The 13,508-nt window shown below is 53.5% G+C and overlaps 1 protein-coding gene across 11 annotated transcripts in view; it reads left to right on the plus strand.

The window, feature by feature from the left end:
* The first annotated feature begins 406 nt into the window (after positions 1 to 406).
* The window catches only part of IQCE (IQ motif containing E), a 40,019-nt gene continuing 26,917 nt past the window's right edge, over positions 407 to 13,508 (plus strand). For 3 of the 11 annotated variants that reach the window (XM_081035289.1, XM_081035292.1, XM_081035293.1), the window contains exons 1-4: positions 5,731 to 6,079; positions 8,110 to 8,235; positions 8,765 to 8,899; positions 9,752 to 9,822. In XM_081035289.1, the coding sequence (XP_080891415.1) occupies positions 5,866 to 6,079; positions 8,110 to 8,235; positions 8,765 to 8,899; positions 9,752 to 9,822 (546 nt within the window). In that variant the 5' untranslated portion in view covers positions 5,731 to 5,865. Of the gene's footprint in view, positions 2,117 to 4,741; positions 4,790 to 5,730; positions 6,133 to 7,832; positions 8,236 to 8,764; positions 8,900 to 9,751; positions 9,823 to 13,508 lie in introns of those variants that run through there. The other 8 variants (XM_081035294.1, XM_081035295.1, XM_081035298.1 and 5 more) reach the window with 6 other exon arrangements.

Consider the following 13,508-nt stretch of genomic DNA (forward strand, 5'->3'; position numbering starts at 1 on the left):
CCAGGCAGTCTGGCTCTGGAGTTCAGTGCTAACTACCATGTTATAAGGTCCCCGATTTCTTACCGGAAACTTTTGGGGACAATGGCTGAGAACTCAGAGTTGTGCTGGTTTTAGAAAAGTTCCATGATATGTACGGGCTGTGGATGCGATGACAACCCCCGCAGGGTCGGAGGAGCCCCCCATGATCAAATGCATTACTAGCTCTGCGGGGAAACACAGCGATCTATCCTCCAAGTGGAATGAACACTGTGTGAACAACCTCAGCTCACATTTTTATAACAAATGAATTGAGGTCAAGACAGGTTTGCCAACAAATTATGAAAGGTTTTCGGAGGCTTTCAGAATTCAGAACGGCAGATGAAAGCTCACGGACATGTACAGTCTGTGTAATTAAATGAGAGAAAAGTAAGTAAACGACAGAAGCAGAAGGGGCAGGGCGTTTGTAGAGACCCAGGGACGGGAGCGGAGCAAGAGGCACGGGTGACAGGTGTTTTAGTTATGAAAGGCTCATCGCCACGTGGACAGCACCTCGAGAGGGCAAGTGCAAGTGGCTGAGCAGGCGAGTAGCCAGGTGAGAGTCCCCTTTTACAAACGAGCTCATGGGAGGCGTGGGTGCCTCAGGGTGCTGGGCCCACGGTGTAAGTAAGGCACCGGGACTTGGGGAGCAGCCTCCACCTGACACCACTGAGGCACCCGGCTTCACAGAGCAGAGGACGAGCGCCACTGAGTGACGTGGATAATTCAGAACAAACTCAATTTTACTATTTTAAATGCCATTCCAGTAGTCGGACTACCTGCAGAGCGTCACCGGGTAGCTTCTATTTTTGAGGCGCTTACCATGTGCAGGGACCATACTGAGTTTTAGTTCTGTTACCTCCGTCGATGCCAAGAAGAGCCCTGAAACCGGCCCCATTTTGCAGACCAGGAGTCCAGGGCTCCCGACCACCAGCCAGCTCAGTCCGGCCTTCTCCTGGGGAGACAGCCTGAAAACCACCCAGTGGCTCACGGCCTTTCTTATACAGATGAGGATACTGAGGAAAAGAGGGCCTTGGACCCCGAGGAGGTGGGTGCCAGGGCTGGAGCCCCGACAACCTGCCCGGCACCCTTCCTACTACGCCTGCTGCCCAGTGGGAGGACTCATGCCTTCGGTCGCATCGTAAAAACAGCACCATCACGTCGCACTCATCCTGGCAGCGGCAACTGGTCTAAGCACGTTGGGGACATTGACTCATTTAGTCCTCACGACAACCCCTGTCTCCACTTTGTAGTTGACACAGAGGCACAGAGAAGTTACATGACTCGCTGGACGTGAAATAGCTGTTGATGAAGCACCTACTACGTACGGGACCCGCCCCGGTGACAGACAGCTGTGAAGAACACAAAGCTCCTGTCCCAGAAAGCTACGGTCTAGGCGCGGAATGTCGCGTGACTGGGAACAGGAGGCAGGGAGAGGGGACCGAGGTGACGCCCTGGGCGACCCGCATGAAAACAAAGCGCAGATCCCATTTGCTACTAAGACATGATCCCTGGAGCCCCACGCCCCTGAAGATCGTAGTAGCTTTGAGTGCGGTACAGACTTTGGTTTCTGTTTTGTTGTTTTTAATTGTCCTGCGGCGAGACCAGAAGCCTAGGGCCTAAGACGCCGGTCGTCCGGAGCTGGCAGTCTGCAACACCGAGCGCACAGAGCCCTGCAGCTTCCAACGCTAACCGAATCCCTGAGTGATGTCCTGCTCTGATGACGAGCTCACGGCCTTCTCGCGGAGCCCACACGAGAAGGCCGTGGGCGAACCTGTAAACTGTTAAGCGCCGGGGCTGCGCGGTTTCAGGCGGGGGGACTCCGCCCCGCACCTCCGGGAGCACAGCCGGTGGGCCCGCGGCCGTGCCGAGCATGCGCACGGTCGGCCCGGCTCGCCAGGCGCCTCATCCGGGGCTCTAAGGGCCGGCGCTGTTGCCATGGCAACGGGGTCGCGGCGGGCGCGCGGGCTGACCCGGAGGCTGCAGGCGGCCCGGCGGCCGGCGGACCCCAGAGCCGGACAGCCGCTCCTGCAGCGCCGACAGGCGGCCTGGCCGCGCCGCCGCGATGTCGCTGGACACCGGGGATCCGGCCTCGGAGACGGTAAGTGCGGGCCTCCTCGCTCCCTGCAGCGGGCCGGGGCTGCCGGCCGGGAGCGCGCGGGAGGAAGGAGCCCACGGCCGGCGGCTGCCCTGACAGCTGCCGTTATTGTTGGCGCATAAGAGCGGCCCGCAGGCCCCTCCCGGGGCTGAGTGCCGGCGCCGCCGCTGCCCGCCCAGCCGCTCGCCGTCCCGGGTGGCCGGGAGGAAGGCCAGGCTCTGGGAGCGGCGTCGCCCGCGCGGGTCGGAGAGGCGCCCGGAGCCGCCGTCCTGCGGGTCGGGACGCGCGGCTTCTCCGCTCTTCCTCCCCGAGCGTGGGGGGGGGGGGTTAGAATTAGGCGCGTTCCGGCGGTGGGAGCGCCAGGCCACCCCCGAGCCGTGGCCGCGAGGGGACACGCTGCGCGGCAGTGACGGTGCGCGCGGGGCCGTGGGCCTGCGCGGCGCGTCCTGCAGGAGGCGGTGTGGGAGCGCCGGGAGCGGGCCCGGCGGGGGCAGGGGCTCCGAGGCTGCTGGGCCGTCGTGGGCCGGGCGGGGGGGGCGGGGCGGGAGGGGGGGGCGGGGGCGCGGGACGGGGGGGGCGGGGGCAGGGGCTCCGAGGCTGCTGGGCCGTCGTGGGCCGGGCGCGGGGGCGCGGGGCGGGGGGTGGGGGCGGGGGCGGGGGCAGGGGCTCCGAGGCTGCTGGGCCGTCGTGGGCCGGGCGCGGGGCGGGGGGGGCGGGGCGGGGGGGGCGGGGCGGGAGGTGGGGGCGGGGGCGCGGGACGGGGGGGGGCGGGGGCAGGGGCTCCGAGGCTGCTGGGCCGTCGTGGGCCGGGGGCGGGGGGCGGGGGGCGGGGTGCGGGGGGGGCGGGGGCAGGGGCTCCGAGGCTGCTGGGCCGTCGTGGGCCGGGCGCGGGGCGGGGGGGGCGGGGCGGGCGGGGGGGGGCGCGGGACGGGGGGGGGGCGGGGGGCAGGGGCTCGGGCTCCGAGGCTGCTGGGCCGTCGTGGGCCGGGCGCGGGGGCGCCGGGCGGGGGCCGGGGGGTGGGGGCGCGGGAGGGGGGGGCGGGGGCAGGGGCTCCGAGGCTGCTGGGCCGTCGTGGGGCGGGGGCGCGGGGCGGGGGGCGGGGGCCTCGGGGCGGGGGCCGGGGGGGAGGCGCGGGGGCGGGGGGCGCCGGGCGTGGGGCGCGCGGCGGGGGCCGGGGGGGCGGGGCGGCTGCCCCCGCAGCTCTGCCCTGGCTCGGTCAGGCGCCGTCGTCTTTGCAAAGGAACTCCTCATGCTGTGGTTACAAAACGAACCCACGCCCACTAGGGACAGTGGAAAATTAATGATCTGTAACCCAACTGCCTCCAGAAAAGCAGTCACGTTTGCTGCGTTTCCTTCCATCTTTTCTCAGTGCATCTTTTCCCCGCGCTCTTTTAAAAACTGAGGCCACGTTTGTATGGCAACTTGCTGTTGGCGTTTTATCACATCCCCATATTTTCCGGAGCCCGATTTTAAAAACTCTAACCTGTGGCTTCCCCTGTGTTATTTACCCATTTCCGTCCTTTGCTCTGCCGTGTTCGCGTTTTCCTGTTAGAAACGCTCTTACACACACAGCGTTTGTTAAGCCCCTGACACACTCCAGGCTGCGAGGGCGCAGAAGCAGGCTCGCCCGTGCCCGGGTCTCGAGGAATTCTGTGGAAGAGCCTGGAGTCGCCCTCGGGCCCGGGGGCCAGCCCTCAGCGCGGCCCAGGCCACAGAGCTCTCCGTGCAGAGCAGAGCGGGGACGGGAATCTCTCGGGGCGGGCCTTGCCCCGTCCCCCCTCCCTTGGCCTGGCGCTGCCTCCGGGCTGCCTGGTGAACGTCACGCAGCACCGACCGCTTGCCGGGACCTCACCACGCCACGGCTGCACCTGTGACGGGCTCCCCCCAGCGCCTGCACAGTCACGGGGGGAAATGGAGCCTGGGTGTGACCCCCAGTGGTTTCAGAGCCAACCCCTGCCAAAGGGTTTACATCCTTTAGCCTAACTACTGGGGCTCCTCCTGGCTCAGCAGAGGTCAAAGGTTGTGTTTAAGCCCCTGGGCCCGATTTCTACCCTTTGCCATGTGGCTTGGAGGCTGCGGTCACAGTTCAGGAGTTGACGGTTTTGCCCAGGGACCTGGTACTGACATTGGCCGATACGTACTTGGTTTTCCTTGCTGGGCCGGGGCAGTCACTGGAAGAAGATGTGGGAAGCTGTATGAGCCCAAGTGACACGGGTATTAATGAATGTCGTTTCTTTACATGACTTGGAGTTGTTCTTACCAGGACAGTCACAGGCTCCTTGTGCTTTGATGTGAAGATCGATAAGAACATTTAAACCATGTAAAAAGTGAAATAGTTTTATCAAGAACTGTTTCTTGATCGAAAGTACAAGTGACTGTGTGGAAAGGTGCCTCCAGGGTGACAGTCGTGGAGCAGCTCCAGCAGGAGGACTCTTTGCTTTTGTGTCCCCACCCGCACCTTCTGATGCCGCCCAACAGCCTGCTTTCAACGTTTAGAATCCACTCAGAGCCGGGTGTTTGGGTTTCTGCCTCCGCAGCATGGATGGGCTGTTTCCATCTTGTAAAGGGTGACTGTTGGGAGCCAAGCAGGTGCCTCAAGGTTCCAATGTTTGCATCTCTTCTTACAGGGAGATGACTGTCTGTCTGTGATTACCTTCGACTCTGACGTTGAGACGGTGAGCGTGACGGAGGCAGCAGCTCATCCTAGTGGTTCTTCCCCACGCACGTGACTCACGAGAGTGCAACGGGCTGTTCCCCCCAATGCTCTGTTTAGAGCTGGAACACAAAGTCCAGATGCTACTTGGTGTTTGAAAAGTCTCAAGTGTTTCGTTGATTTGAATAACTGTGATTATAATTTTAAGGCTTTTATCCAGAAGTTAGGCCTGAGCGGAGTCCATTTGAGGCAGATGACAAGTTCCTCTCCGCATCTTGTTTGGGCCCTGCTTCCCAGCCCCCAAATCTGATACAGAAGGGAAGGGAGAAGGGCTCAGAAGCGACTGTGTGGGAGCAAGGTGACCCTTTGGCATGGCGTCACAATGTCCTGGCCAGTGCCTGGCACGCTGGGTGCTGGTGTGTAGGGAGAATAAATAGTAGGGTGGACAGGCCCAGGGATCCAAAGGCTAACTGGGGCCCCCACTCGGCCTCTCTAGGTAGAAAACGAAGCCTGCTAACTGCGTGTGAACTGAGTGGAGAGTTTTAGCCAAACCACAATCTGCACTGAGGTCTCTGGCACCTGCAAACCTCCACTCCCTCCAGCTCTGTGCACTCACGGGGCAATTGTCACAGGTCCATTGTCTGAAGTGAGGGCCACCACAGGCTTGAGAATTGTGCGTCAGGTGCAGTGAGGACATTGGCCCAAGGTGTCTGGGGTGAGGTTCAGCCTGCGTGGAGCAGAGTCCAGTGCTTCTGCTGGCAGTGGAGTGAGGGGGCCTCTGCCTGGTGTGAGGCAGATGAGGACACGAGGCGCGGAAGGCAGTGTCCTCCCGCCACGTGAGCACGAGGGGGAGAGCCCGGTGGTGCCCGGCTCTGTGTTTGGCATCCTGGTTGTCTGGGGCATTATTCCAGACAGGCCCGCTCCTTGGCCAGCCCCCCCTCAGTGGACTTGTCCCCCAAGGGACAGTCGCACCAGGTGCTCCAGGTGCTGGCCTGAGGACGTGTGTGTGTATCTTGAGTCTGAATTTAGGGCCCAAAGCCTCTGTGTGTGGTGAGATGAGTGGGCAAAGGGGGAAGCCGGCTCAGCCTGGAGCCGCGCATGGCTCCGCCCGTGGGCTTCTTCCTGGGCTCAGACGTTGCTCTGTCTCCGCTGAGCTGGCCCCCTCCCTCATGCCCTGACACCCCCACCATCCTGTGTTTCATGACTGGGGCCGTTGGGGCTGCTCGAGAAGGCTCAACACGCTTTACCTCGTTTTCTTTCTTTCAGAAAGCAAAAAGGAAAAGTTTCCACAAACCTCCCCCCACGTCGCCAAGTAAGTCTGACCAGGGCCCCGACAGGGATCCACGTGTGAATTTCACGCCTACGGTACAAATGTCTACGAGAAACTACATCCCGTTTGGCTTCCTTTTGCCACCCAAAATCCTGTGGTCTTCCTTGCCTTATTTATATATGTATATACATTTCAAATACCTACATATTTCAGACACATTGTGTTGTGTATAACACACTTAGAGAATACCAGTGAACTTCCACGTTAGCCTAAGCGTATTTTATATCACAAGTAAGTAGGAACGTTACAAAGAAACCATCTAGCCATTTGGATGTTTGATTCCTTCCTCTTCTTCCATGGAGAAAATTGAGAGCTGATGTAAAGGGAAAGTGGGGTGTCTGTGTTTTAAGCCTTCTCATTTTAGAACCGTGCTGTTTAAGTCCTTTTTGGCTAGAAGGTACCTAAGGTAAATATTTGACCGTCTTTCATTGTTCTTATTGAAAGTCGAGCATATCAAGTGTTGAAAATAGTAATAATCAACTTATTTTTGTCTTGATTTCTGTAAATATCAGAATGTGTTTCAAGTAATTGAGAATGGCCACCACCCCAGGAGCATGAAAAACTTGAGGGCTGTGGCTCCCCCCACCCTGCTGGGCGTCCCTGGTGGCCTGTGCCACTGCTGGTTCTCGGGGACTTGCTCAACCCAGACGTGCTGCGTCTCCTCCCTGAGCACCAGTGCCTCTTTCACACCCGCTCACCCTCTCATACTGGCTGGTCTCAGCCCAGATAGCACCCTGTCACCTGCTTTGTCACGTCCTTCATGACACTTGTTCAGCAGATGTGCTCTGTCTGGATTTCAGTGCCACAAGCATGGGGACCGTGTCTGTCCTGTTCACGTAAATGTCTTCTGGAATGCCTCATCAGGTTCCCTATGGTTTTGTAGTTTCCGGAGTGGCCTGAGGTTCTTATCACCACAGCGCTCTGAGGAAGGCAAGGCAAGCGGCCATGTTTCTGTCAGTATTTGTTGTTTTAAGGCAATATCAGCCACCTCCAAATTTCCGCCTTCCTGTTTCATTTTCCCCGCTGCCTTCCCAGGTTGTATCCACGTGCATTCATGTTTTCCTGAGGAATTTTACTAATCAGTGACAAATCACATACATTTAAGAGGAAATGTCATTTGTGGGTGTGTGTTTTTTTCTGGTCACTAATTTACTTTCATAAATGAGCCCTTAAATGGATATTTAAAGTTTGGAAGCCCTTCAGAATACCCCAGAAGTGGAGTCCTGTGGCCCTGCGTGAGTGAAAATGTGTCAGGTCAGGCAGGGTCTGATGTGTCTACTTCCTCATTCTAAATTACAATGGGAAAATTCCATAAATTTTAAAGCCATGGAAAAACCTTACACATTTAAAAACTTAAGTATATTAGACTTAGATTTTCAGGATCTTCTACAGATGTAAATTTCTTTGCTATTTAAGAAATATAAGCATGCTTTATAAATAATGCAGTTTTCCATAAATTTGTCATATCTTACATAATTAAAGAGATGAAATCCCAGATTAAAAAATATTTGTAAAGCGTTTCCTTCATTTTGATGACAACCTCAAAAATGCCCTGGAAAGGTATAATTATTTTTTGTTTCTTCTAAATAGTTTGCATATTGTTCTAAATGTTATTATTTACTCACTGTGTAGCAACATGAAAAACATATTAAGAGTGTTAAGTGTAAAGGATACAGAATTATGTATCCTTTACATAAGGATACATGTTTGTATCCTTTGGATACACATTTGTTTGTATGGTTGCGACTATGTATAAATATATATCTGAATGGTGATATTGGTAGAGTTATAAATTTATATTTTTAAACAAATTTTCCATTATGTTTTATAACAAAATTGTAAAAACAAATCTAAGTGTATGTATACATATCATAACTATGTTCTTTATTTTTGTCAGAATGTTTTCATCAGGAGTCGTTATACCCCTGTGAATATTTTATTGTTTTGTCTTTCTGACATGGTCAGAAAGACATTGACATTTTGCTCCTCTAAAAGCACATATTGGCTCCTAGAGTCGCCATATCATAAGCCGAGGAAAGCGGCATCCTGGAGGTCTCTGAAGGCAGCAGCGAGCGTGCCCCTTGGCAACAGAATGTCCTTAACCCCACAGAAGCTGTGGCTGGGAAGCGCAAAGCAAGGTGTGTGCTTGCTCAGTGGAGACCTTTCCCACTCTGCGGAAGGGTTGTACACATCGCAGGTGCTGATGTGCAATATGACTTGTGCGGATAACCTTGTTTTTAATCTTTTCCAAAACGCTGAGCCTCCTCACTTTACGTAACACGTAAGTGTGGTTTTGGATGGTGTGTGTGCGCGATACTTTATCCTTTGGGGTCTCACGTTGCTCAGCTCTGCTGGCAGCGCTTGTGTTGGGTCCAGTTCCATCCTGGTTGCAAGAGCCAGCTGTTAAATGTTTAGGAATTTTGTGGCAGCTTGAAATTGGACGTGGTGGGACTACTTATACTGTGGAAGTGGGGAAATGCTACAAATGAGGGCTTTGCTTGCTTTTCGGAGCCAGTTCAGTTACTGAGTATTTATTAGCACACCACTGACTACCACCGTCTACTGGTCCATGGCAGCTTTCTTCACCCCAGGAAGGCTGAGTGTTAGAGGCAAAGCCTTTCACTGCTCGCTTGTTCCTGTCATTAAATCCATGCACATTCACACCAGGAAGTCTGACCCACCCCCCGAGATCAGACCTCACCTTGGAGCGTGCATGGAACAACCCCCCCAGCAGCACTCCCGACTACCTGGCAGAAGGTCTAAGAACGAAGAGGTCAAATCTCAGGCGCTCTGCCAGCAATGGTGAGCACGTGGAGGGTGACGAGGCCGTGACTAAGGAAAAGCAGAAAGGAGTGAGTTTGGGGCTTCCTGTGCAGTTCCGTCGGCAGGAGGTAACGGAGTGTCCTGAGGACGGAGGCTCTGCAAAGTCCATTGTGCCTTCCTAGGAAGTGGCGTTCCTAGGCTTCGGCTGTGCCTACCTCGCCAAAGTTAGAGTCTTCTGTATGCTTACTGTAGAAAGGACACTAGAAATGACAACTGCAACTAGTAGTGAAAAGCCCAAATCTCACCAGAAAGCATCAATTTCCTCTCTTGTCTCTGTCTTCCTGTCTGGTCTTTGCCCACCTGTTTCTTTCTAAGGCTTTTCCCCGCTCGGTAGGAATCCTGGTGACCCCTCCTCTCTGTAGCCCGTGGGTCATCACCTTACTGCATTTACTGGCAAGGAGTTCTGTTTTAGGCTTAAATGTGTTAGAGTCCTAGAGTGTTAGGCATCGTACTGAAACCAGTGCACACTCTGCAGTTGGGACACCAGAAGGGGTGTTGTCATCTGCTCTGAACATTGTTTCTTTTTCCCTCTGTTTGTTTTGTTTGCTGTTTAAAATCTAAACACATCACTTCTCTTTTTGACTCTGTAATCCTTGTACTGTAATTCTGCCCTGTGTTCACGTGTGTTCTCTTGCTTCCTCCTCTTTCCATATCACTGCCATTTTTGGTTACCTTTTTGGGACAGTATCGCGATTGAGCTAAAAACATTGCAATATTTCTGGGTTTTTTTTTAAGGATAATTTTATTAACTTTCAGGTTTTTCTTATGTATAGCCAAGAATTCTTTCTCCTTTTCAGATAATCTTTTAAGAGGCTTTCTGTCTTCCTCCAGGTCATGTTCCTGGGACCCCTGTGTACAGAGAGAAAGAAGACATGTATGACGAGATTATTGAGCTGAAGAAGGTAGTGTGTCTGTCCTTTGTTGACCTTAAACAGTGGAAGCCTTGCACATAATGGGTACAGAAGTCAGGGTCTGTGCCGGATGTATCCGTGTGGAAAGAACATGCGTTTTAGAGTGACACGTGAGTTTAAACCTGGCTGGTGACCCTGGTTAAAGAAAGGCCCAGCACCAGCTATTTCTGTGCTGTACTTCTCCAGCACAGCGGCACACACGGGGGAGGACGAGACTAGCTTCAAGGTCCCTTTGCACCCTGAGACTCAGCACTTTGATGTGGCCACACAATGTTGCTTTTGTCAGTAACTTCCCACTTGTGCATTTCTTTAGTGTTAACGACACATTTCACATGCCCTGTGTCAGCTGATCTCTACAAGAGCTCCATGAGCTAGGTGACAACTATTATCTGCTGCTGACCTTAAGACTCAGAGACATTAGTAGTCTGTCCAAGGTTAATCAATAGCAGAACCAAGACTTCAACGAAGTCATCTGCTTCCCAAGGCCAAGGCTCTTTTTACTACCCCCTGCTGTCTCCTGTTCCCTACGGTGTCAGTCACACTGAAATACGTCGTCATCTCATCATCTTCCCCATCAGCACTGTTATCACCCTGGTCCTTAATAGTCATACATATTCCTGTGGCCCCTGGTGAAATGACAGGGTCCATCCTCTTCCATACTGGTGGTCAGTTAAAAGACCTGCCGTCCTCCGCCGTCAGGCCCGTCTGGAGGACCGCAGCCAGTCTGGACAGCAGAGGTCAAGCAGGCCACTGGCCGCCAGCACACCCAGAGCACGGCAGGGAGCCCGGCGGCTGTCTCTCCTGAGGGGCATCCGGAATAGCTGTGTGAGCAAGACAGCCCTGTGTCGGCCCCCAGGCCACTCAGCCACAGGCGCTGTCCAGCGTGCAGGTGCTGCGCGGCCAGTTGGTGCCCCGTCCTGAGAGGCTGGCGAGAGTTGGATGAGGCTTATCAGCGATACTGCAGGGAACTCTTGTCTTAGTTAGAGGCTGTACAAATGGACTGAGAGCCCTGGAACTGTCATCGCACTCCTGGAAGGAGTCTCCTGGGGCCGGAAATGGGTCTCTGGGTAGTTAGGCCGCCTTCATTCAGATTTACCATCATGGATTTTGGGTGGAATCAGCCTGGGCTTCTAAATGCCGAGAGAAGGGGTTTCGTGTTTAGTCGTGCGCTGTTGCTCTGGCGTCCTGACCATCAGAGTGGTTTCCTGTGGTAAGCAATGTCTCAGTTTCTATTGAAAAATGGGGATAATGACAGTACAATTGCATAGGGTGGCCGTGAGAATTCAATAAAATAATCCATGAAAGTGCTTCAGTTGCCTGACGTCCAGTAGGAGAGCAGGAAGTGTAGACCGTTGGCAGAAACTTACTTTGAAATACTTACAGACCCCAGGAAGGCGCAGAGATGGATCAGAGCGGCCTCTGCCTTCACCCAGTCTCCCCCGAAGCTTCCCTCTTACATGGCGGTGGCGCAGCGTCTGCCCCGGGAGTGACACTGGGACAGTGTGCATGTGTGCTCGTATGTAGGCTTGTGGTCTCCCTCTCGCTGCCCCGTGAGCCACGCTGTCCCTCTTCTCTGGCAGCCACGATCTGCTGTCCATCCCTGTAATGTGGCATCTTGATGATGTTCTGTGAACGAAATCATACAATACGTGACCTTTTGTGGCTGGCTCTCTTTTCACTCCTCAGATCCGTCCAGCGCTGCTAAGCTGTGTTCTACAAATTCTGATACGTTGTGTTTTTTGATATGTTATTTCACCTAAGACTGACTCCCTGATGATCGGGAATCCGTTGTTTAGTTGCTAAGAGTTTAAGGTTATTGTTGGTGATTTCTGGTTTGCGTCTACTGCAGCCACAGAACACTCTCTGTATATTTTCATTCCTTTTAAATTTGCTGAGGTTTGCTGAGGCCCAGGATGTGATCTGTGTTCGCGTGTGCTCCGTGGGCATTTGAACTGACTGGGTATTCTGTTGTTTGGGGAGTGTTCTAGAAGTGTCAGTTAGAGCCTGTTGGTTGGTGGTGGTATCCCACCAATTTCCTCTCCAGCTGTTTTATTTGTTGTTGAGAGAAAGGTGTTGAAGTCTCCAACTATACTTGTGCATTTTTCTCTCTCCTCTCAGTTCTATCAGGGTTTTCTTTGTTTTTCTCTTTGTAGCTTTGTTGTTTAGTGGCTACACATTTGGGATCACTCTTCTTGGTGGATTGACCCTTACAATCATCTTGTAATGTCCCTCTCTGCTCTGGTAATTTTCTATTCTCTGAAGCGTGCTTTATCTGATTCTAATACCCTACTCCTACATTCTTGTGACTAATGTTTTGATGGCGTCTCTCTTTCCGTCCTTTCACTTTGACCTACCCATCTCACTATGTTTAAAATGGGTTTGTGTAGACAGCAGATGGTTGGGCTCGTTCTTTAATCTGCTTGGCCAATCTCTGTCTTCTATTTGGCTTGTTCAGATCGTTTACCTTTAATGTAATTATCGGTATGTTAGGATTTAAGTCTTCTGTTTTATTTCGTGTGTGTGGCCTCATTACCACTGAACGATGTTAAGTCCTGACCCTCCAGTCGGCTTCCTCTGACTACCCCGCCCCTCTCCGCAGGAGGAGGGAGCAGGGTGCTGCAGCCTGGCAGGTGGGGGTCTAGGCTCCCTACTCAGCCTTTGCTGGCTGCATTGGGGGCCACAGTGTTTCCCACGGTGTCTGTGGTTCTTGCCTGTACGTTGTCTGCCTTGTCTGGCTGCCTCTTTCTTGCTACAGAGAGGAGGCTTTTCTTGTCTGTGACCATTGGCTTGTCCAGACTGTTGGCTTCTCCAGTACCCAGCCCAGCACATGTGAGGCAAAAAGGAAACGGGGGGAATCTCTGCATGTCATTCGTCGGGTCCTGAGGTCCCTAGCTAGCCTACCTTCTTCTCGCCATCTGTTTAGGTCTTCTTATGTTTTACAGACAATGTCCAGGGATTTTAGATGGACTTGCTTTCTTATCTTCCCTGTGCATTATCTGACTTACTCACTAAACACGCACTGAGTGCCAGGTGTCTTTCCTGCTCCATCACGACACCAGCAGTCTTGCCAGCTGCGGACGTGTGGCTGATGTGCCAGGCCTCCCTCCATGGGATGCACACTTTGAATCGTCTTTCCAGTGTTGGCTGGTTTGTTCAGACACTGTCTCTCTTCTGAGCACCAGGAATCTCTTGAAAGAGACAGAGTTTTCCAAGGTAACCGTGGTTCAGACGCAGGCTGATGCTGGGAGCGGGGCAGCTGTGGCACCAGCTGACGGCCTGTGCGGGCGTCCCCCGTCCGAGGCTTGTGGGCGCTGTGCTAACCTCACGCCTCGTGGCTGTGGGGCATCACAGACTGGGGAAAGCTTTCTCAAGTGAGGACATTGAAAAAAATGACAAACGCCGTACCATGACCATCGTCATAAAAGGACTATTAAGTCAAAATAGTAGGAAGGATATAATTTCAAAACACAGGATAGTTATAGAAATTGAATAAGCTTATTTATCTGAAAAACAGACCACAGAGCCTTTTTCTTTCTAGTTCACTTCAGGTTGGTGAAAAGTTCATCCACAAATAAATGTTGGGAACTACAGCTGAGCCTTCGCTGGGAAAAGAATTTTAAATGGACGTTAGGGTTTGATGAATGTTAGTGATAGGTGGTGTGACAACAATGGCTTCT

This window comes from Rhinolophus hipposideros (assembly GCF_964194185.1).
Source record: "Rhinolophus hipposideros genome assembly, chromosome: 23".
Lineage (NCBI taxonomy): Eukaryota > Metazoa > Chordata > Mammalia > Chiroptera > Rhinolophidae > Rhinolophus > Rhinolophus hipposideros.